Source organism: Stegastes partitus, unplaced genomic scaffold (assembly GCF_000690725.1).
Source record: "Stegastes partitus isolate 25-593 unplaced genomic scaffold, Stegastes_partitus-1.0.2 Scaffold594, whole genome shotgun sequence".
NCBI lineage: Eukaryota > Metazoa > Chordata > Actinopteri > Pomacentridae > Stegastes > Stegastes partitus.
Window position 1 is genome coordinate 204,683 of NW_007578325.1, and position 25,814 is coordinate 230,496.

At 41.2% G+C, this 25,814-nt stretch overlaps 1 protein-coding gene across 1 annotated transcript in view; it reads right to left on the reverse strand.

Annotated features, from left to right (window-relative positions):
- LOC103362697 (protein sidekick-1-like) overlaps positions 1-25,814 on the reverse strand; it is a gene marked incomplete at its 3' end in the record, with an annotated part of 172,872 nt that overhangs the window by 20,726 nt on the left and 126,332 nt on the right. The window contains exon 5 of the mRNA XM_008289129.1: positions 17,027-17,160. Within this exon, the coding sequence (XP_008287351.1) occupies positions 17,027-17,160 (134 nt within the window). The remainder of the gene's footprint in view (positions 1-17,026; positions 17,161-25,814) is intronic.

The window sequence follows — 25,814 nt, forward strand, 5'->3', positions numbered from 1 at the left end:
TGAAGCAACTTAAAAATTTGCTGAAAATTTAAATTAGAAAATGTAAATTAGGCTTGTTTCTATTCATAGCTCAGGGGTTAATAAAGTAGTCTGTGTGGTGCTGCTAGCTACGTTATGCATGGATGTAACAGAGTGGAAGAAGCCGAAAGAAAAAGTTATTTGGCACTGGCTAAAATAAACATGAAGAAAAAGAGGAAGCACACTCAACTTTGGCAATTCACAAGCAAAACATGGGAAGAAGTCTGCAGGAATTGGACAAGTTGTAATTATTCTTTCAGCTGGTATCGATTGTGCTTCATACCCTCTAAAGATGAAAACAATAAAAGAAGCGGAAGCAGCCGATCAGTCACGTGAGTTAAGTGTTTGCTGCATCGGAACTTGTGTGAAAAAGCTGTTCATCTTGCATTATGCTGAGTAAGAAGAATCAAAAACCACCTAAAGCAAGCGTTAAAACCTTTTATTTTTGCAAAATTGGAGACATTTTTTTTCTAACTTTGCTATTTTCATTAATTTTCTGATACTTCAAAATACGCACAAAAACACGTGATGGAAACCAGGCTGCTGTATATCCAGCAGAGCCGATGTCAAAAGCTGAGATTGCATTGCGGTTGGTGCAATAAACCACAAAAAGACGGATGGAAAATGTTCGATATTTTGAGGGGATCACGTACCTTGATGTTACGTGACACAGGAGAAGATTACAGCTGAAGACCATTAAAAGGACAGTTTGGGGTCAGTGTTTTGTATAAACACTGGGATTGCATATCAGGTCACAGGATTGTTGGCCACTTGGGTATATCTGAAATCTATTCATGGTCAGAAATAGCATAGGGACAAGACAATTTCTCACCATTACTTAGAACTAAATTATTGATGTAATCAACACAGTCAGAGCTACTTAAGCAACTAATGTAATTGGTGTCAGCCATTGCCTCTGCGTCCCTGAGCTAGCTAGCTGTCATACATGTCATAGAAGACCTGCTACCAAAGTGCTTTTGCCCTCTGAATGCAACCAGCATTTTCAATGAGTAGTAAACAGCCTCACCTTCGCTCACAGCATTTTAAACTATAGTACAGAATCCAAAATGCTTCATATTACCATAGTACAAAAGGGAGCTGGAGCACAGTGCCTAATTTACACAAAGACATGAGACGTATATTCAACCTAAACCAGGTATACATTTGTCATTAGATAAATGGGGTTCAAGCCTATTGGACTGTAAATCCAAGGGTGGGATTTGCCATATTCAGTGTCCCAGTGCGTTCACATATTCTTTCTCAGATGGCTTAAAGTCACGATTACTACAGAAAGTTTCCTCCATAATTTGCTCCCAAAGAGACAACCATTTTTTCATTTCCCGATGGCAACAGAAAATGCAGCACAGCAGAGAAATTGCTGGACGACCAGGCACGATCCGCCGAGCTTCACCCATGTTTGCATGACAGCTTGAATTTTAAATAAAAAATGACAACCCTATTAGACATTTGTTTTAAAATATCCAAAATTTTGTGACTGTCAGCATCACCCCCGGGTAATTCATTATTATCAGTTATCATCATTATTAATAAATGTGTTCCTTCTACACTGTGTTTCCCCCCCCAAGTGCTTTACTGTTGAACTCTCATTCATTTCGTCTCTCATTCACACACACATACACGCATGCATGCACGCACACACACACCACTTGCCAAACAGAGCTGGAGTTGTGTGTCAAAGCTTTCCATAAGTGTGGTCTGCTGGCCAAACAGCCGACTCCTCATTTAAGCCCATTTGGCTGCTTCATTAAATTAATTTTATACAACAGTATTCTAAAAAAAAAATGGCTCCACTGACAAGTTGCGATCAGCTCTGCATGTACATTTTAGAACTGCTAGCCTCCACTTCAGAACAACACCAGCAGTGTGACAGAGAAAAGTTTCCCATCTGTCTGTATCAGCCTGTCACCATGCGCTATATATGAATGTGTGTGTGAGAGCACAGTCAGCTGAAAGGTCACGTCCTGCTGAGCAGAGAGCGGACAGTCAGACTTCAGTGTTTGACAAATATTAGCTAAATAATTGATGACAAAACACATTAAGAACTGCACAGAAGAGGAACATCCTCATTAGATGGGCTAATTCTGAAAACACTGATGGCAGCAACTGCACTGTAAGCAATAAAAAATCCACTGCTACTGGCGCATTCTCCAGATACACCACACAGATATTTATGGGCTTAATGAATGAACAAATTAATGAGTTGTTGGCACGGATTTTACAGTGTTTTATAGCAAAAGATGACTATAAGTTGAGTTGATTAACTAGATTCACATGGTGAGTCGAATGATTCACGTTTTAAGTTCTTTTCGCATCGGTTTATTTTGTGAATTAAAAGCAACGCATAGGCGAGATAAGGAACTGAAAGCATTTTCCCCTTTAAAATAATCTGTTTATTTTTATTTAATAAAAACTTATTTGTGTTTCTCGTAAAGTAAAACAATACATTAACTACTGTTGTGGCATGTCTTGATAAAAGTCACAGTGAACGAGTCAATAAGTAACTTAATAATGATAAAACAGATGTCAGTTCTGTATGTCAGGAATAGCCATAGTTTGAAATATTAAAGGCTATTTACAGACTAAAAAGCTTAAGAAACAATAACCAAAAACATATTTACAATCAGGCAGACAAACTCACAGAACAGTGATATAGTTAAGATCATCCTATATGACTGAATAGTGGCATTAGAATGAGCCAGAGGCCACCAAATTTGGGATGTCACTGGAATTTCGATTATCCATTAACATGAACTCAGCGGCCATAATTCCATGTCTGAACATCAATGTTTTAAATATGTTCACAGGAGGGGCCACGGCGGGGGCCTACATTGGGACATGGACCACTCTACATAGTCATTCACTGATCACTGCTGTTTTAATGCACTTCATCTACAAAACAAGAGCTCTGGCTTGTAGGCGTTAAGTGTCACAGCAGACTTTCTCATGGTGGCAGTTTAAACCCCCATAATGCTCTCTGCTTGCAGCTGAGTCGCAACAGTGTTGAACAGTAAGAGGCGCCCCTTGGTGGTGTAACCAAGCACTACAGCTGATCTATACTACATTTTTTGGCATGTATGTCCTTCCAGCTTATTGGTTAATATATATGTAATCGGTGTAATCGGTCAAATTACTAATTAAGTCGATTCATCATTGACATCCCTACCTGGAACCCCTCTAGACTATGCTAACTCTTCGTAGACACCTCTATCTGTGTCGTTTTTAGAAACCTGTAATGTGAGCAGAAGCCAACACTTCAGTTCAGCCCTTTTATCAGCAGAGCCACAAGCGCAACGTTTCTCAACTTAACCTCCATAGGATGCAAAAAAACCCATTATACAACACCTACACACAAACACACAAAACATAAGTCAAACAACCAATGACACCTTCACCTCTTTCTTTGCCCCTTCATTCTACCACTGAACATATTTCCCTTCCTCAGCAGCTCATCATCTCTCCTCGTATTTACCCATCCTTTATCTTTCTTCTCTTCCACCAATCTAATCTTTCCTTTGCCGCCCTAGCTCATCATTCACCAGCTCTGTTTCCCTCCCTCAATCTCTCTTCTTCTCTTCCTCATCTATTGCTTCAAATTAACATCTGCTGACTGGCCTGCTACTCCAATAACCTGTTAGACCCAGCAAGAACCACTGACACACAGAGACAATCAGCGTGTTTGAATTCAGAATAATATTTCATTTATATTCGGGATCCTGTGAAAACTGTTTATGAAAACCCTGAATATAGCCAGTATGTGCTGATACAAGCTGGCATATGAACAGCGTATCCCATTGGGTTGCTCGGCTTGGAGTCATGAAGCCTTGCGCATTTTCACACAGTGATGAGTATCAAAATAAAGCACCACTACTAACACAGTGGGAAAACTGTAAAACGTCTGTCTGCATCGACATGGCATCCAACATGAGGCCTAAGCTGAAATAAAGCTCCCATTCAGAATATAAATGTTCGTGCACACTCGCTGACTGACACACACACACGGTCTTGAGTTGCAGAGTGCATAACGAGGTGGCGATAACGGCAGTTATGTGACTGACAGGATCATTAAAACCACGAGCACTATGCTACTTATCTGTGCACTTGACACCTCATTCAGCATCTCCTGTGTGTTTCGTGTGCTTGTGCATTTAATTTCCAAAAGGGATTAAAGATGCCTACACAGTATTTTTCTGGAGATGCGCATTAGTTAACCTCAATGGTATATCAACTACATTTCCGCCTACTTTCTCCAAAATAACAATGCACTCCTTCATTCAAACCTTCTGTTAAACCCTGCTACACTTTTTCTTCAGTTCAACATGGAAACCCGCTCTGCTTCATTCTCACTGGAAGACACACGAAACCAGAAACACACACTTACAGGCTGTAAGATAAAAGTCTGGCATTGTCACAAGCGATGTCGTAGCTACAACCTTCACCCAGTCGCCCTCAGCAAATTCAAGAGCTAAATCTTTGCTTTCATCAGGCTTCTCGTTTTTACATTTTATAATATGCATCGAAACTTTTTTTATGTGAATTAGAAAAAGAAACTGACATAAATGTTGGTTTACCCTCGTATAAAGTTGATGTTATATTGTTGGTGTTTAGAACCACCAACGGAGTGAGAGTGTATTTTCACTTTTTTTTAAAGTTATTTTTTTGGCCTTTGTGCCTTTATTTGATAGATCAGTGAGAGAGAGACAGGAAAGTGGGGGAGAAGAGTAGGGGGAGGACGTATGGGAAAGGGTCATGAGCAGGATTCGAACCCATGACCTCCACATTGGGACTGTAGCCCTGCACATGGGACGCCAGCTCAACCAGGTGAGCTATAGCGGCGCCCGTGAGAGTGTATTTTGAATGAAGACTAAGGCGCCGTCTAAACACATACAGGTACACACATGTGTCGCATCCCATCTTATTGCATTAACTGACCATGCTCATCATGATCCAGTCTGGTGCACTGCAGCTGTCTGATAACAGCTAATGTTTGCAGAGAGTAAAACACTGTCAAAATCCCTCTGTTATTTTTGTTAAAAGATCAATATCTTAATCACTTAAAGGTCCTCTCTTGAAGATATTAAAAAAAACAGGAAAACTGAATCTATTTGATTTCTCTCAGACTATCCTGGCTCAAACACTGCCTACCTACAGACTTACAGATCTAAATTTATCCGGTGCCCTGCTGTAAACAATGTTGGCAGGAACCCGTGTCACACTGCAACTTTCAGAGCCTCTTCCTGCCTCTCTGGCCTCTTTACCTTCACAACATCTGCTTGTTCATTGATTCTTGGAAACTTGTTACATCCAGCGTGTGTGACTTTTTGTCCACTCCCTCGGGACTGGAAACCTCCCCACCTTCTTTTCGCCTATCGACTTATATTTTTATCAGCGAATGGACGAGGATCCGAGTGGGTGTGCATCTGCAAAATGCTCTGTCAAAGCCGCATACATGGGCATCCATTCTAATCAGTGTCATCATGCTGTAAAACACACTTGCAATTAAACCCACAACTGGGCGGAACAAGTAGAGCATCCACACCGAGACACACAGTAGCTTGTCACACTGACACAGTCTATGAGTCAGTCTACTGTCCATCCTTCCATCACTCCCTCTCCCCGTCTGTACACTGGGGTTTTAATTATAGAAGCACACAGGAGCCTCATTACACAGAGAGAGAAAGAGAGAAGAGACTGTGAGAGACAGAAATGAGAGAGACACAGGAAAAAGACAGTGAGGGGAGGTGGGGATCAAGAGAGAGAAATCGGATCCCTTTGCAACTGAAATATTGAATATAATAATTCCAGACACAACCAGTTGTAGCAGGAATTAATCAAAGCACTGATTCATTAGCCGAGCCTCTTTATCAAAACCACTGAGTATTAGTGCCTATTTGTATGATTATGCATGTGTGTGTTCCACATCTGCAGACTTCAAATTACCAGACTTTTAATACAAAGGAGATCATTGCAATCCTAATGTGTCCTTACACAAGGTTAGATCTTTCAAATTAACCTAGCGGGCCCGTGGTAATAGATAAAAGCATGTTAAAAGAATAATGTGGGCAGCTTATTGGTACCCATACTTCAAGGTTTACATGCTAATGAATGCATCAGTGACTCTGTGAAGTGACCTTCAGAATGGTTATCTGTTCACTATCTAACAAGGCGCTGGACAGCTTGACTCTGATGAGGGGCCAATCATTACAGCCAGACAACAGAGTCACAGGATGACGACGCTTGATGTGGGTCTCCTGATCGACAGTGGTGAGTATCTACTGATCGGCACTGTCTCCCAAAAATGATGCTCCAAATGACTGAACTCGGTTTAAATTACTGTTGTTTAAAGTAATTCAAAGAATTTCGTTTTGATACAAAGGTAGTTTTACACTGGAAGCTAAGAGTGTGACATGGTAGGAAAGAGCCACATGTCCATGTAAGGAGGCAGGACTTTCACCCAAGACAACATGTGGGACCTGTATAGTTATTTACTTTTGGTTTTCACTCACAGTTTGGTTAGGTTTAGGCACCAAAACTCTGTGGCACAGTTTGGGTGAATACACAACCCTTAACGACATGTTTGAAACTTCTCCTCTATTTTCAGGGTTACCAAGAAAACATATCTTATATACGACTGGTTGACTGAAAAGGAGATACAGTAAAGCAATAAAATTAATATCAAAGATATGTTGAATAGAGACGTATTTTAAATACATTACAAATAAATGTAATTCAGCAGTAAATCTCTGTAGCTCAAAGTGTAATTCAGAAGGCATTTTGGTTGTACAGGAACATAATATTTTGGAGACAGAGCTGCTGATAATGACCTGAGGAAGGACAAGCTACGAACCAGCGACACGTTACTGGCTGATGTGGTGAAAGACATCTTAATTCGCAGGACTCAACCTCACAACTTACAGAAGTTGAAGAATCTGTGCAAACAGTTTGCTGCCAAATACCACAGGGTTCCTTCAGTGGCCTCAGTGACTTGAAGCTGTTTTGGCGGCACTCAGAGGCCCAACAGCATATTAGCCACAGGTGGCGATAATGTTTTGGCTCATCAGCGTGCACCGTGGGCCATAGTCTGCCATCTCTAGCAAAATATTACATCCAATAATTGAGGAAACAGTACTACTTTTGCCTTCAAACTTGGTGCTACATGCAGAAAGGAGAGAATAAAGCATGCTCTGTGGTGCTACATGAAGTAACACACTTGGTTGCTTTAATGCACAGTATGCAGGAGAGTGACTGATGGATACTAAGCTTTTAATCGGTTTCAGTCCAACTACAACTGAAACAAATTGCCTCCACAACAGCAAAGCTCTTGTGAATATGTGATATTTGAGAGCAATCACAGATGGTCACTAAGTAAGGGCTGCTGTGCAAAAATTTGGAGTTATTTGGCAACTAAGTGTGAACACACTGCAGCGCCTGAAGCCCATGTGGTGTTTTCTTTTGACTCCAAACTCTATTTTCAAAAGAACCTATTTAAATCTGTTTTCTGAACCAAGTCCTGTATCTTGTTGGCTTAAACCAAACGCATGCACAAATAACAGGACCAAAATAAGTTCAATTGCCTGCTGAGAGCTGCTTGCTCTTTCCACTGAAACTCTTTCTTCCGCACAGCCAGACTTGGAACATGACACCTGGAGTGATCACAGTCAGGAATGAATATCAACTAAAAATGGGAACATGAATATAGAATTGCAACTTATTTCTGATCATTTATTCTAAACATGGCCTCCCACCAAAGGGGAAAATGTCCGCAGTTTATAAAAACCCAAGATGACGAATGTCTTCTTGATCGACTGTCAGTCCCAAAACTGTGTTAATTTACAATTACACACAGGGAAGAGTAGCAAATCCTTTATCAAACCAGACGACGAGTATTTGTTTGCTATTATTTGGGTAATATTTGATTTGACTAATCAGTTATGAAAAGAAACTCATCAGCAACAGGTGCCTCAAAGGGCTTTTTTTTTGTACTTTTCCGATTACTCACACAACAACACCTCAGCACAACACATCAGAAATGAAAATACCATTACTATAATTACTACATCGTTATCTGCTTCTTTTTTTTTCAATAGCATCTACACAAAATCAAATTAAAATGTGCCCTTCTTATCTGAGAACTGTTGCTGCTGCCAATTATAGCTTAGTACTTCTATACAGAAAGGCCTCTGTTAGCTAATAGGAGTAAAGTCTAACAGACTAAATCTGAGCGTATCTGTGAAATCTTTGAGTCATTTCATCTTGTTGTTAAATAAAGAATATTGGCAGCTGCTCCCAAACATTGCCATATTTTCTGTCGGTAATTAATTAAGAGCAGTCATATGAGAGGGGGAGAGGAAGAAAAAAGATTTAGTGTCACTGTTGAGTGCGTACACCTGCGCTGGTAACAGAGGGTGGTGGGTGGCTACACAGCATCCAATTTGGCATTTGTTTTGTTTATAGGGGTCACCAGCCAAAAAGTCTGGAGAGAGTCACCGCTCCACATGCCTGTCTGCATTCTTCTCTCACTGGGTTGACTGAAATCTCCTGGGGCGTATTCCCTAACCAGCGCTAGGAGCTGCAGACTGTCTGTTCACGTAGAGCACACACAGGCAGATTGTGGCGCGGATCATTACGTTGCCATGTTGGAGAGAAAGGTTTCTATGGCGTTCCTTGAAGCCTACCAAGGCATGATGCAGCAAAATGCAAAACACCTTGAGCGCATGACGAGAGCTGCGGCGCTGAAAACAACCTGACAGCACACAAGGCATACAGGGGATTCTCTGATCCCACTTTTAAGCTCTTAAATGGGGGCTGGCAGGTGTCGGGGTCTGCAACACTACGACGCGTTAAAACACACTCACACACACACGTGCATACACACAAGCCGCGTACGTTCCACCTCGCAAAAAACACAATCGCACACTCACTCTCTCCAGGGACACTAAAATACCTCCAATTAGACGCCACACAGAGCAACTGGGATGGGACCTGGAGCAAAGACACACACACACACGGCTGCTCAGACACACATACAGTCGCACACGTGCGCAGAAAGATCCACAGCAGGCTCTCGTTTAAGAGTCAGCGATGTGGAAAGGAAACATCTGGAAGGGAGGGAACACGATTAGAGAAAGAAACAAATGACACAAAGACACACCCGTACGCAAAAAAAAAAACAACACAAATGTTGTCACTGTGCGCGCACACTGTCACACAGTATACATAAAATACTTCAAACTCCGATTTCCTCAAAGCCTTTTAAAGCAACAGTAACTTGTCTGTCATGTGCCATATGCTGTTTGAAAAGTCGTCACTCTTGTCTTATCCCTTTTCCTCTTCTATATCTATTTTCCTAAATGACACCCTGAATGTGTATACAACAGTGGGATGGTGAGTGTGTGTGTGTGTGTGTCTCTGGGTTATCCTGAGGTCAGCAGAGTCTATTCTTCAGCTCCTGACAAACGCCACTCTGTCACTTCTCAGGGCCGCGGGGCGACAAACCCTTCTTGATGGAGGAAGGGGGGAAAAGAGGATAAACGGAAGAAACTGAGTGATGTGGAATGGCAGACACCAGGGGAGACTCCAACAGGAGACGTAATCAAACTCAGACAGACTCTGTTCCAATCATCAAACCGAGGTAATCAAACTCAGACTCCCACACCCTCTCCAATGCACACATACAATGAATGATTAAGGTTATGAAAGAGCATAAGGTTATTTTACGATGCATTTATGCACTTGGAGCCGAACCCTCGCCTAGCTCTCTTCCCCGTTACTGTTTTTTTTTTTTGCATCATGGCCATGGTGTCTTTTTGCCTGTCGTCGTGATTGCTCTTCTGTATTTGCGCTCTATTCAACTACATCCTGCAGTCAATAATACATCATGTTTTATGAAATCACTACTGTGCAGAACTGTGAAGCTTCAAAAAAAGACATTTTCAAACAACTTCCTCTAACTTTGTTGTAGTCAAGACATCTTGTTTCTGGAAACTTTGTTGCCAGGAGTTTGTATTAACTTCTATCAGTACAGTGATTACAGAGGTATAGGATGGTGAGCATTAGGGTGGCCGCCAGCAGCTATTTTTCCATCAATCTAATTTATCAGTTTGAACCATGACACTCCCAGTTTACGGACTCATTCTAACAAATGTTCTTTTGCACTTTTGCACAGTATTTCTTTTCTATTTTACTGCTATTTTATTATTTATAACATCTTTTAACTTTTTTCTTTCCATATTAGCTGCGGCAAAAATGATGCCTAGCGAAATTTCATTGTATTTCTTGTACGATGGCAATAAAGTTTCTTCTTCTTCTCGTTCCCATCTATTGACTATTTTATGGATTAGCTGATCATTCTAAATGACAATGAAAAATGATCATTAAATTTAAGTTCATCTTATGTTTACAAACTGCATGTCATTCTATAATGTAGAACAATCAGAAATATAGTCTGAATTGCAAAGTTTTAAAAATTAGAGTTGAAAACCGTAGAGTTAAATTTGAAACACCAACAGGATAAAAACCTATGTAAGAAAGAGGCCTCAGTAGTGCAACTACAAAAGAAATCCAAATTTAAGAAAGTGAAAAAGTTTAGTCTACGTGTTAAAAAAAGTGTAACACAAGCAGGTAAAGCAACTCCGTTTCTACTTTTTGTGTAACTGTTGTCTGATTTTGGTAGTAGCTTGACAATATGAATAAATTCTAAGCACAGCCATCTTCTTCAACTCATGTGATGAATTTATCAGATGACATTGCAGTTATAAGCGCAGTAGCTTGAAGGTGACTGCTGGTTAACACATAGTGGTAACGGACTGTATTTCAAATTTCAAATTTTGAAGTTTCAAATCAAATTCATTGTCATTTTGCTGTACATACACAGTAGCACAGGCAAGATGAGAGAGCATTTCTTCAGGATTATTTAATTAAGTTTTGCGAAATGAACGTCTGGGATAGGTAAGACACTAAACGTTCCCTCTCGCTGTCTCCTGAAGGGAGTCTATGCGCGCCGCCATCACTTCAATGAATATTTCATACTTTGCATATTGTCTGACAGCACAACCAGATAAATATGTAAATGAAAACAGCTGTATTAAAATGCAGCATATCTGAGCACAGAGAGCAGGAGAGAAGTGAACAGCAAAGTGCCTCCATGTCAAATAGTACCCATGTGTTTTCTCTTTAGATGCTTGTGCTTGAGGTGCCATCGAAACTTTGCACAACCTACACACCACCTTTGTCTTCTGGGATCATTTATCTTTAAGACACTTTCACACTGAACCAAGTGAGACTCTGCTGCGCCATCATTGTCTAAAACCGTGGTGTCGAATGCAGCTGACCAATGACTGGAGCCAAAAACAACTGACGTTATTTTGCAATAAATATGAAATGACACTAAAGAAAGACATGTGCTACGGTATAGTGAAGCCTTTTTGGAAAAATCAGCATGGGACTGAGGACACAGGCTTATAGGTGAACGTCTTACAAACTGGTATTGTGAAATGGACAGATGGTGAATTTACGAAGCAGTTGAGATCTAACGAAAAGCTGCTGTGGTGAGAACTTAGGGGCTAAAAGTCAGAACATCATGGTCTCCACTGCATTGATTTAAAAAAAAATCTATGTTCTGCTATTCCTGCAACTGTATTAAAGACAAGCATTGAAGGACTGAAGTACTCTTTAAAGTGAAGCACTCGGTATGGATGTGATATTCCAAGCTATTTTTGCAGTTCAGCAATTATTAACAAGTGTGACATTACTGTCTGCTCTATAGAACATATAAAGGCAGCTGATAAACTATTGAGCCCAAAGCTGAGATACCATTTAAAGTGCTCCACTAATTATGCCTGCATGTACCGTTCGCATCTGCAACAATTTCCTTCCCTCTCGCTCTTCTTCCTTTGTTATCCTGCCCTTTTCTTTCCCTCTCTTTACCCCGCATACCCTTCTCCTCTTCACTCCCCTCCTCACTCCTGTTATACATAAGAAGTCCATGCATGTGGGATCAAAACTTCTCTATCTCGGGGTGTCAGCTATTTTGTCTTGTTATTTTATTCTGTAAAGGGCATGCGTTTGATGATGTCCAGTTATGCTGAGCGTTTCTGGGCGTGTGTATGTTTACATGTCTGTGTGCTTTAATGTGCGAGTGTGAGTCTCCCTGCGGTGAGTGCTCTCTTTGGGGATATTTTGCTGCTCTAATGGTCTGATGTACAAATCTACAAAGACCTCCACTGCTGTGAAATGAACAGCAGCACACAGACAGACACACACTCTCTTCTGGGCAACAGGGAGACTGACTGCTGTTTTGATTGACAGGCTGAGGTGTGTGTGTGGGTGTATGGTTGTGTGCAAAGTGTATATGAGTGTGTGTTTAAGACAGAGGGGAGAGAGAGCGATGATTGCAGGTATGCATGGAGCTCAATTAATTGGAGTAGGGATCCTCATCTCCTGTCACTAACAGAAGTACCCTAAGGCCATTAGAACTGTCTTTCTCTTGAATGCAAACACACACAGACGCACACACACACACACACGTCCACAGTGAATCACATCCTTGTATACAATAACTAATAAACCAGAGCTGCACCTTGACTGTGACCCTCCCTCCCTGAAGTGGCTGCAAAGACGTGATTTGCTGTATTGACTGTATATTCGAACACCTCGAAAGATACATGTTCCCTTTTTGAAATTCAGCCTCTGTCAATCCGTCATGTTCGCACCGTACCGATAACGGACAGAAAATGTCTTCTGTAACAGCATATGTTGTTGGTGGTGATAAAAAGCTCCAGGAGCTGTTTATTTTAGAGGCAGGCTGTACTTCCAGTGATTACAACGTGTGACCTCTCACCAAGCTGTTGAGCTGCTATCAATTGTGGCTGTTCCAGCTCGACCATGGATGACAGTTAGTGCTTTTATTTTCCGCAGTCTAGGCCACACTTACAGGGTAGTGGTCAGGGACATGCAGATAATGGATCTGTCAAGCAGGTAGGTCATACAGCTGGCTGTCGACCACTTCTCCCAGCTCTTTTTTGGCTTTACGGATTAGCCAAAAGGTTTTGTTGACTGTCGATGGTGAAACAGCTTGAACGTACGCAAATGTGACACTCTCTTACCTGTTAATGCCCGTGGTTCTGTGTGACTGCGCGACACACACGAAGAGCTTTCATCTACAACAATCCTGACACGAACAGGTTGTCGGCCATATCCTGAGTCTACACCCATGACTCACTTCATTAATTCTTTCTGTCTCTGTCTCTACCAATCCTCTCTCTCGCCAGTTCTTGTCTGTTGAGCACAATGCTTAAATCAAAGTAAGAAACAGGAGAATAGAAAATAGGTATCTCATTTATTCTGGTGAATTTATGAAAAGAAAGACAACATTTTTAGAAATTTGACTGACAGCTATGAACTTCTGCCTTCAGATCCTGTACAGGCTGCTTAATGGAATGGAAAAGAGAAAAGAGGGTAGACAGGAAATGGAGGGAACAGATAGGACAGGAAATGTAAAAGAAAAAAAAAAAAAGAAAGAGGTGGCACAGATGAACAAAAACACAATTTGCATAAGTTTCTTCACGTGTTTTCTTGTGCCAGTTAACCTGGTGAACTGCTCATCACTTCAGTTCACTTTAATTTAATCTCATTTGGCCATAACGGATTCTTGTGCTTCTCAAATTCCCTGTGAGTATACTTTGCCCGATCTCTTTCATCAATAGGTCCAGTCTGCTTCTCTGTGTATACACTATGTGCGATCAATGTGTAACTGCATGCACAGAAATACACCAGGGATGTCCCGATGCATTCCTAAAGATTGGGATCTGGGCCAATTAAAGCATTTCTTAAATGATCAGTATCAGCACGAACACAAGCCTGATCATCGCATTGTGTAGCTATTTGTACACTGCTGATATTGCTGCTTTAGTTGACAGATCATGATTTGGGCCACAAAGGGGGCTCTGCTACATATGCCACTGAGATATAGGAACTCTCTCTTAGTCAATCCCAGTCTGTCCTTAACATATGAGCTCTGGTCGGAAGCCGTTAAGTGTCACATATTGTCATAGTGGCCTATTGCTAGCTAAACCCCCACAATGCTCTTTGTTTAACTCCACAGAGCTGCTTGTAGTCCCAGTGACCTGCTCTTCTCCTTCAGCTGGTAATAATCAGTACCATTTCTATACAGTTGTGACCTACATGCTCATACATCTAATATGCTTCAAACACATCTGCAGCAGTGATTCATAAAAACCAACTGATCAACCAATGGGCTCGTCTTTTTGTTTTTAATGTATTTTCTTAACAGCTTGCCCATCTTTGCATTATTTTTGCTCTTTGATTTGTCAGCCGGTTTTTCTGTAATTCCATGTTTTTATATTTATCCTCGGTCTCAGTAACAAAGAACTGAATCAAATATGCCTTTATATAGCAAAGGATGTTTACCCAGGAAATGTTTATTGTAGAAAACACACACTTATAAAAAGAAACAAACACACACACGTGTGCACGCAGATGTTTATGGCCGCAGACTGATCAGTGAAGCCTAACTATACCCTTACCATTCCTAAAAATGCCCAGGGGAGCACTTCCCACTGACAGCTGTAACAAGGTACTGTGCCTATATTTATGTGATTGTGTGTGTGTGTCCGTAGGTGCGCATTCCAGACAAAGGATGCCAAAGGATACAACCCTGTAAAGAGAATCTAATTAAAACTCTATACAGCCACAAGGGACAGAGCGCTCGCTCCCTCCCTCTCACTCTCATTTAACCGTAGTGAACACTTCAACTGAAGGACTGTTAGACAGTAGAGTCAATCCTCTGGCCTCCAAGGAGAAGAGATATAGAGAGAAGCATACAGCAATAAAGTGATTCAGTGATAACAGCCATGACAGAGAGAGTCTAAAATTCAAACATCAAACTTTGCAGCGCTTGTGACTGAAGCTTATTTCCCCCAGAATGAGAAAGGGCTGCTTGTCATTCACAACAGGGAGCAGCACACTGGCCTGGGTATGGATAGTTACTTACTAATTGCATTTTTAAAGGACTGTGGCTGTTAGACTTGCAAACAATCGGTAGCGATAACTAAAGATTGGGACAAACGAGCAGACAAACTGAAGACTTGACAACCCATAAATAACCCCTAATAAAGATTGTCTCTGCCAACTCGCACACATTTTTTTAGTCTTTGACAGCCAGAAAGGAGCAAAAACCTCACAACTCAGTCAATACACAACACAACACACTCAACCGCTGGTCAGTAACAACTGGAGTTCTTGCAGCAGACCAGCCAACAATCCTAAACCAACTGTCAAGCTATAGCAGAACAGATGTGGACAGCAACCAGCTGCTTCAACTGTTTATAAAAAGGCCATAAAGGAGGAAAAATGAACATTTAGTGGGGGTGAGATCATGGATAGAGAGGCATGGATGTGTGTAGTCTACAGGCTGTACGTGACTCAATCTGGAGACAAAGAATCTGACCCAGAGTGGATCACAGCATCTTGTTTAAAATAGGTCTCCAACTTCAGGTTGGCTTCTGACAGCTGGTTTAATTTTGGATCCAGTTCCAGGTTGGAAACCTGCCAAATTTGCTAAGCTTCAAGTCTATCTTTAATCTAATCTCTTTATCTCACTTCACACATCCTATCGATGCCAGTTGTTGCTTTTGTAAGTTCAAACGACAAACCAAAGGCTAAAATAAGAGTTGTCTGTTGTGGAGTTAGCCTGTTTGTGTTCTCAGCAAAAAATTGTTTGTGATGTAAAGGAATCTCAACATTTAAGTCTGCCTAATGTCACTGTATGATGGTGAGCAGCTGAAGTGGATTGGTACAGACCGTCTGAGTGGGAATTCTCAAATTGATGGTAATTTCAGTGATTAGAATTTTCAAGTTGAATTCTTATTTGTCAAATCAATAATTCAAGAAAATAATAATCATTCTAAAATATGAGATTTTCTGTATTTTAAAGACACACTCTGGTAAAATCAACTTTTTTTTTTCCTCTTAGCATTTCCAATTGGTGTTTTTTTACATGCTAGAAGACATGTCATGAATAGTAAGATGTCAACACTGTGGCTGAGCATTTCCATCTTGAAGCTGCAGTGTGTCGATGAGTCTCAAAAACATAAAGTCAGACTTCCACTTTCATGTGTAACAGACCTAAAGAACCAATCCTGTCAACTTGCACGGTGAAACTTTCTGTATCCTTTTTGTTTTTCCTTTCAAAATTGTTTTCCGGTTTAATTTAACATGTGTGGCTGAATTACTCTAACATTGCAATTTGCTCTTGTGTAGCGTCGCTTTGCAGCATTTTGCATGGTTGTAGGAGAGCTGGTGTGCTCCAGCGACAGCGAGCAGTGTTGCAGAAGGTGGAGAAAGAGGTGGAGACTTCATAGACATGCACACAGTAGAAGAAGCATCGCATCGAAGCCATTTTAAAGCAGGAAGGGATTATTTTATCTTAAGACTTACATGTAGATGAGTTTTTAGGGGTGAAATCAACCAGCGGAGAGGGACTTTAATTTGCTAATAATGATGTGTGCATATGTAAGTTGTTGTTATTCAATAGTTCATATCTTCTGCTGCTCATCTCATTTCTCAGTTGTATCCAGAGTGCAGGTTGTCAACAGTAATTAGGCTACCACTGGGCTGCATACTGGGCCAAACTAAAAGCACACATTTTAACTGAATAGTTGGTATTTTCTTGTAAAGTGGATTCAATCAAAACCTCTATCAAACTGATACTGAGCCTCAACTCTAGTTATAAGACAGAGAATCTAATCAAGCTCATCAAAGGCCAAAAAAGGGCTAAAACAAAATCCGATAATGATCAAGCAGCAATTACTGAGTAATAGAAATCCTCTTCTTTGGGGGATTGATAATGCTGCTTGGTTTCATTGTGGAGTAAACTGACTCTGACGTTGCACACGCTGTTAATCAGCAGGGTTGTTTGCTCTGGTACCAAATCAGTCAAACTGTTTTGTTTTGTTTTGTTTTGTTTTTTTACCTGAGATGCTCAGGTAGACAGCGGGACTCGTCACATTCTCTCCAGTCATCTCGTTCACGGCTTCTACATGGTAACGTCCAGCATCCGTTGCAGTGGTTGCCAAGACAACCAGCTGATTGTCCATGGTGATCGCTCTGTAGGGCAAGAGTAAGACACAAAGACAACAGGGGCTTAGAAAACACAATAATAACATCTCAAAGCAGAACATGTCTTCTACTAGCATCGCTCCAGCTCAGACAAGAACACCGCTCAAACTAAGACTCTTGTCAAGAGACGAGTATTTGGTACATGGATCATTTAGAATTCATAAGGGGGGGAGGAAACATTGAATACAAGCATCAGAAAGAAAAGAGGATTCAGACAGCTTAAATAAATCTCTTCTCCTGTCTCAGATTGATATGTGGCTCATTTTGTGTATCTTTCATTCTTTTGGCCATTCTCGTTGTTTGTGCATTGTCTTCTGTTCTTCCTTCTTTATACTGATTCATCCTCATTTCCCCACATACCAGCAGCAATCAATACGGCACAAACACGCAGTAGACTGCTACACAAGCACGCACAGCCGCAAACCCACAAAATCTAAAACTGTTCTCACTAGAGCACACAGAGATAAGAAACGCTCACTTACAAACAGATTTTGTGTTGCTGTTGCTTTTCAGGGGAGCATAATAGGAAGAGTTGACTTTGGAGGGAGATGGTGTGGGAGAGCGGGAGGGAGTGGAGGAGGGTAAAAAATATATGCGTAGCGCTCAGATTTTCATGTGTTTGAACTTGTCTGTCTGGCAACAGATGCCGCCAGGCAGGAAGCGCAGGATTATGTTTTCAGTGATGCTACTTCTGTTTTGAGCATGTCAGTGGATGGAAATCCCCCCAGTATTCTAACCGGAGAGCTGACACTGAAATAAAATCAATATGACCAAAGGGAGAATAAAGCATATTAAAGTGAGATAACTGTCTTTTATTCTTATAGACTCAGTCTGTTGCTGTGGCCTCTACAACACACATACTGCACGCCGTATTCATATTGCAAAGCCCTGTGAGACAAACTTTTAGGGCTATATAAATAAAAAATAATAGAAGAAAAGAAGAAGCTACGACTGTGAATACTGGATGTTTAAATACATTTTTTATGCGGAAAAGTTGCGCGTTTACATGTGAAAAGACATTATTCTTATGAAACAACATCCGCATGTGTGCGAGCTTCTGTATTGTTTAACAGCACCGGATTGCCAGCAACGGATGTGCCCCAAAACCCAGTCGGAGCAGTGCCAACTGGCACACACAACCACACATGCCGCTTATGACAACCTGAATCGATACTATAGCACAATGCTGTACCGACAGCACTGTAAACAATGCCGACTAATAAACACAAATATTTACACAGCTTAGAGCATCCAGGTCCAAATTGAGAAAGTATTTCAATGTCTTTGCCAACACTTTAAAGCTGGAAGAGATTAAATTAGTTTCATTTACAAAGGCATCCTAGCTACATGTTGCTGCTACGCTATCAAACGATAAGACATTTGGCATCATTACTCCGCCCTTGCTGCTATGTAATAAGCAGCATGCTGGCACAACCAAATGGAGCACAACCAATGTGATTATCAGCATCCATAGCTTAGACATGGCTGCGCTGATGCCCCATAGTCCTTTACATGGAAGTGTCTGAATGAGCGAAGATGGAAACTATCGATAGAGAAGAGAAGAGAAGAGAAGAGAAGAGAAGAGAAGAGAAGAGAAGAGAAGAGAAGAGAAGAGAAGAGAAGTCCTGAGCCACAAAAAAAATAAAAAAATAAAAAATGTGGGGTTGTTTGACGACACTCCAACAAACACACTCTCACACAGGCAGAATTCCTCAGGTCTAATTTTATTCAGTGTGATTTCCCAGGAGAACATCCACAAGAGCCAGAGCCTCAACCCCAACACTGACACTCGCTGTTTGTGCGAGTGTATGTTGCCTTTTGTGTGCATGTATGTGAGTGCGCTTTCAACTGCATCTCACTGCCTGAAATAGAGGCTTTAACCAAACCTTCCTCTTGTTCTCTGTCACTTATTCCTCAGTGGGGATGGATTGTGCATCCTCACCAAGGTCTATAATGCAATTTATAGCTGTTAAGCTCATTAACTGCACTGACCCGCCCATTTTATCACATCTGTTTTTACCCGGCACATGCTGATTAATAGACAGTGAAACCATGCTTCCACTTGTCTGATTGAGGAGAGAGCCTGGGAGGTTCAAGGGAATCTAAATCCGCCAACTTACCATTCAAAGTCAAAAGGAGCTCAGTAGGCGGGTGTATGAGAATGCGGTTAGACCAATTAAGATAGCATATTAACATCTGAGCGTTTGTTGAGTTAAAAGTATTTGTTCGTGTGGTATCTTCCCTCATTTACATATCCCATTTATATGTGCTGTTTACATGTGAAATTACTTGTGATGACACAGGCTGATGGCGACTGCGATTTGCTTCATGCTTTCATTTGTTCCAAATTGGGAGGTCTCTGGCTTCATTTCCCATTAAATCTTCACATGGAACTTTGCTATCGAATGGCAACACAGAGGGGAAAAAAATGAAATGTGCCAATAAGAAGTGAGGCAACAGAGATTAGAGGCCCGCAATTCATTCGGAATTCCCTTCGAAAAATAATAAAATGTCCTTATTCGATGTGACTAGCTGGAGGGTGGTTATACAATCTTGTCGTAAGAGTTGCGCTGTCGCAGGACGCACACACACACACACAAAGAGGCATGCATGAGGACAGATTATGTGCGTCTGTTCATCCTGACTGTATATATCGCGCCGCTGAGACGATAACACAACATGAATTTAACATGTGACTCTGTGTTCTCTTTTAGGTTTGTAATTAATTAAACTGGACAAAATTGTTCAGGCTTTTAATTAAACACAAACTCAATTGTAAAACTGTGCATGACTCTGCATGCTTATGTGTGTAAGTGTGCGTGAGTGAGACAGTTCCTCCAAAGGCAGAAGAAATTAAATACAGCAATCAGCTACATCCTAGCCCCCTTCTCCTTCTGCATTCCTCCCTGCAGCCCTCGTCTCCCCTCAAAGAATAATAATAAAAAAAAACAACCTCTCTGACTCATTCTCTCAAATCCCATTTTCCATTCTCGCTCAGATTACAATCTGTGCATTTCTTTCTTGGTTTCCTTCCAATTTTCTTTGCATTTTTTTTCTTCTAGCTGTCTCTCTATCACACCATCCTTCCATTCAACTGTCCTGCCTCCCCCCTCCTCCCCTCTCCTCCCCCTGACTTCTCTGAACCAAAGCACCGAGCCAGATTGGTCTTTCATTTAAGTGTCTGGCCCCAAGACTTAATAAACACTCATGGGTGTCCGCAATGCAACACTGACTGTTGAAGACGCACGCACACACACACATCGGACCATGCCAAGACCTAATTAGCACACACATGTCGCAGGCCAGAGGATGAGTGAGCGAGATAGTGTGTGAATGTGTGCGTTTTTTTGGGTTTTTTTTTCATATCTAAGTGTGTGTGAGAGTGTGCGTCAGTTCTGGGGACAGATTCTTCTGCCAGCAGAGCCCATCCCGTCCCCGTCTGCCCTCCTCCTCTATCTCTGATAGGCAGCGTGCCACCTCCTTAAACCACAATGCCTCTGACACACAGAGACTTGGGGTGGAGAAGTGTGGCGGCAGGGCAGAAGGAGGGATACTCCACTGTAAACCGAGTCCAGACAGCAGGCTTTTTGGCAGCTTCATCTCCAGAGCGAGTGCCAGCCAGCCAGCCACCCACACATCACGCTGCATACACTCGCACACCTACTCGCACAGGCACACGCACAGTCGGGACCATTCACCGTGCCTCGCGGCCGTTTTAACCGGGTGTTTACTTTGGTGTTTAAGTCAGTTGTCACATGAATACTTTCTCTGTGCGAGTGATTGATAGTTAACACACACGGGCTCATATCGGCTCAATGCCACGCTGTGTGAGCGTCTGCGGACCTGCATAAATCCTGTGTAAATGTTTTCCAAGGTGGGTATTTTGTTATTACAAACTTTACATTGGGTTGAGGTATTCAAATTTTTTAAGGATTCCTGCCCTCAAAATTGCCTGTCAGCTTGAGTTGTGGTGTTGTGTCCTCTGTCCCAAAGTAATTGGTAACTATAAAACTGAGCCGCAGAGAGCGCGCTGTTTTGAATGCAGAGGAGGGGGGGGGGGCTCTGTACCATATTCATCAATGCATGTTATGATATCTTTTATATTTGCCTTGTGTTTAGATCTGACATAAAAAAACTCAGTAAAGCCAATAACTACAGTTCTACCAAAACAATACAACCTTATTCGTTCCAGGATTGCTTTAAAGGTTTGTTCTTGCCTTTTGAAAAAAAGAAGATGAGAAATTTACTATTTTACTAAATCTACTAAATTAATTGCAACAGATACGACAATCTTTACATTGAATGTTGATTCATCGACTCAAGATTCCCTGATTCCAACTTCTTAAATGTAAATATTTTTCGGTTTCTGTACTCCTTTACGACTCCTTTATCTTTGGGTTGTGGACAAAATGACATAGTACAACCTGATCCTGGGCACTGATCAACATTTTTTATACCAAACAACTCGATTTTCTGCGACTAATTCGCAAAAAATATATGATGTAAATACTGAAAAGGCATCGATGTTTGGTTGACGCATGTTTGTTTATTTGTTTTTTTCCCACTTTAATTCATTTAAATAATTTTTTAAGTATCACTACGTAATTATTGCATCATGATGTTAATCGTTATTGGCTCAAGTCATCTGTCAGCTACAACTTCAGATGTATGAAGGTACCACAGACGGTCACAGTGCATAATGTGGGTTGCACACTTTGCACATTTTCGGCGGCAGTCCACAGCAGCTTGATGTAGGATCACTGAAGAGAAACACATGGCTACTGCTCTGAACACTTCACATCTGTTTTCTTGTCTCCTCGTGGCTGTGCTCACATATATTGTACTTTAATACAGTCAAAAATCCTAATAAAGCTCTTCTCAGCTATTTCTGTCGCGGATGGAAATTCATGCACAGCTTAAGTTGAACTTCTTAATTGAGAAACAAACAATACGACATTTTTATCAGAACTTCTTTGCACTCTGGCTGAACTTGAATGTTTTCTTCGGCTTGAACGCGCAGTGACTCAGGGTGAACACAAAGATGGTAGTTGAGTATTTTTCAGGCAGTCCCAGGCAGCCAGTTACTGTTGTAATGCTTCGGAGCAAATTGGGAACAAAGAGAGGCTGGAAGTCTCAGATGATATAAGGTTTTGTACGCCACTGTAATGTAACAGCAGAGAATGAGAAAGAATTAGGAATGATCCTGGTGGTAAAAAGAGAAAACAATGAGGAGAACTTTTCGACAAGAGTTACATGTAGTTTTGGAAAATATGACAGATCTGTTTTTGTAATGGGATTAAACAGCCGAACTGAGTTAAGACTGGGGACTGGACCACCGCCAGTTCCTCTTGACATTCTGTTGCCAGTAGCTTGACAGTGACTGCTTTAGTGATTTTCCATGCATAGTTTAAATGAACCTATTGTTAACACCGCCTGGGGTTGGAGATTTGTTTTACAGTATACTTGCTGAACATTCTTTAATCCCTTTGCTCAAATGCAAAGGCTCCAAAAGTTATCTTTAAAAAAACATTTGTGTAAGTTTCTGATTGCTAAGACGGTGGTGGGAAACCCACAAGCCAAATTAAGATTTAAAAGTTCTGTCAAATTATTATGTAATTTTTTTTTGCTGCTTTAAAAATCGAAGCTTGTTCTGAGCAAAACTCATCACAATTTTTTTTCCTAAAGTCTAAAAAAAGCATCAATATCTTTTTTCCCCCATCCCAGCAGTAAAGTGATGCAGTAATGGCACCAATTCGCAGCTCAGCTGTCATGAATATGTGATGTGTCTGGTGTAAACAAAAGGATAGCCTCAGCTCCAAAATTCAAAACCTGACGACTGAAACTAGGCATTAGTCGGAGATTTATAGATAGGTCTTTTGAAACACAGCTTAATAATAGGCAAGAGCAAAGGTGCTAATGTTTACTGATGTTAATAAAGTGTGCTTAAATCAATGACGGCTTTTAACACAGCAGCAAAACTGGCTTGCAACTTGAAATGTGATCGATATGGTGTATAACCTTCAATCCATCAATTCTTCAGCCTTTCGATAATGCTTACACATCAAAAATGGATCTGGTTCAAAAAGTAAAAACTGTGACATTAACAATATTTCAAGCCTCAACTGCATTCAAAACTGCAGCTGCTAAAAAACAACGGGGGGGACGGGAGTGTCCAAAATTGGACAGTCTTTGGCATTCGTGCTGCAAGACACATTAGGTGCGGTTAGGCAGTACTTCCAAAGCTGTTATAAATAAATCCCTCAAACACTTAAAACATTAAATGCCTGCTACTCTTGTATCTTGTAATCAACAAAAGGGAGAAAACAAAGCATTTACAAAACAACTCCACATCTCTATAATAGGCTTGTTGGAGCTGAACCAAATGAGAAGAAATAATGGAATGGGGCTGCTGATGCATTAAAAATGTGCATCAACTATTTAGAAGGCCTGGATTTAGTCTATCTCAATTTAAATCAAGGCCAAACCCTTTTGGACCACATTAAAATGATAAAAGGATAACATTCACGTCTATTAAAGGCACCCGTCGGGCACATCCGGAGCCACACAATCAAACCTCCGCGCACGCAGCGTCCTATGGGACACATACTATATGATCCAAATTATGTGAACGCTCAAACGGGGTAAATGGACATTTGAAAATTACAACCACATGCGATTAATCAATTAAGTGAAAATGAATGGCGAACTATCCTGCAGGGATTTCCTCCCTCTCAGTCACTGCCGTTGGTTACGTCTGACTCTCTTGTCAGTGATGCACATCAATCTGAAGCTGCTGGATGGGTTGAGGTCAGGGCTCAGCTAAGGCCAGTTCTGCTGCCTTAACCTCGAAAAAATTGTGTCTTTATGTATCTGACATTGCGCATGGAGGCGTGTCACGTTGCAACACCACACTTTTGTTGCGAAGGTGGAGGCGCACCATTGTCTCATGGAAACAGTCGAGGGTTTCCTGCAGTATCTTACAGTGGAGGCACCACATCTCACCTAAAATTTAAAAAAAACAAACAAAAAAAAACTCTGCTAATATCAGAGAAAATTACCATATTTGTATGAAATCTGGCTAAATAGAAGAGAGGCACTAATTTACTCAGGCTGCACAAAGGCTGCATATTTAAGGAATGAGCACACTCATAAGACCATCATCAAAAGTGAACATGTGATGAGATGCATCAAGGCATGTCTGATTCAGCTCAGTGGGTGACTGATAATCACATTGTCTATTTGCTTTGTGGCAATTAATCTAAGCAGCACATCACAAATATGAAAAAAAAAAAGGAAAAGGGGAACAATTTTAGGGAAATGGTTCAGCTGGGGGATAAGACAGGAAGCGGTTCTTGCTGCACTGACTGAGATCAGAGTGTGTCCCTAATAAATGGTGATTACGGCTTTTTGAGTAAAATCATCTGTTGCAAAAACCGATTTCGCTCGAGGGGCAGAAGTAAAACTGTTCTGCTGGTGAAGTCGTTAAACTTAGAGGTGCTGAATCTAATGATCTTACATTGTGGATGATCATAAGTTGGCATATGACCTGTTTCTTAGAGGAGTCATTCACATAACATCATTAAAAAAAAAAAAATAACAGCACTGTCTAAACTCTCTACACTGGAATTGTGGCAAACAAAGAAAAGCAGCAGGCAGACCAACATCCTGAAAGACATGTTATTATGAAATCTTCTTATCAGAGACTGTGCGGACTTGAATGCAGATAATTACTGTTACTGTACGTTAATTACGTGAGCTCTGTCTCTGGCGCCGTGTTAGCACTCCGTTTAATCCCTTAATTGAGTCATTAGGAGGCAGTTGCCTGTGCAGAAGAGATCTAAGTTTTCTCCCCCATATGTAAGCCACCTCTTTGATGCATAATGTACAGATTCCTTCACTTTGTATGGTTATAAATTTGATAACTGAGTTAGTCTGATGTACAGCCATCGTGCATGTCATGCTTTCAGTCTTGCTATCATTGTCGCAGTGTGTGGGGTTAGCTGAGGGTGTGCATGTGAAAGCACTAATTTACTAATGTCTGGCAGTACACTGTCAGAGTTAATATGTTTATTCATAAATGTTGCAACTTAAGAGGAGGCAATTCTCAAGTTCCCTCTCTGGCAGTTTTAATTTCAGAAACTACCACCGCTGCGTATCTGTGCAGCAAACAACCATCTGGAATCATGTTAATGTCCTCTTTCTCCTGAGGAAAGAAGCTGAACATCATTCGGTGACTTGGTGCGTTCTGATAGGTCTGTAGTGGCCAATACTGAATATACAAATCACCACTTCAAGTTAGAGCTGTGTGAATAACATCAGCGCAAAAACAGGATGCAGAAATTCGTGACATTTTTCTTGAGGTGAAATAACAAGCAGCTAAATCTGTGGGGAGGATTCTGCTTCAGATCGTGGATTGTGATTCTATCCCAAAAGATCTCATGATGATCTTTTGCTGGTATGATGGTCACATGATTGGGCCAAAAGATGGTCATGTAATCTTTTGGCCAAATCACGCACCACTATTTTTTATTTTTAACATATTGTAACTGGGGCTGCAAGGTGGCCCGGTGGTTAGCACCATTGCCTCGCAGCAAGAAGGTCACTGGTTCGCCTCCTGGTAAGGACACCCGGGATCTTTCTGC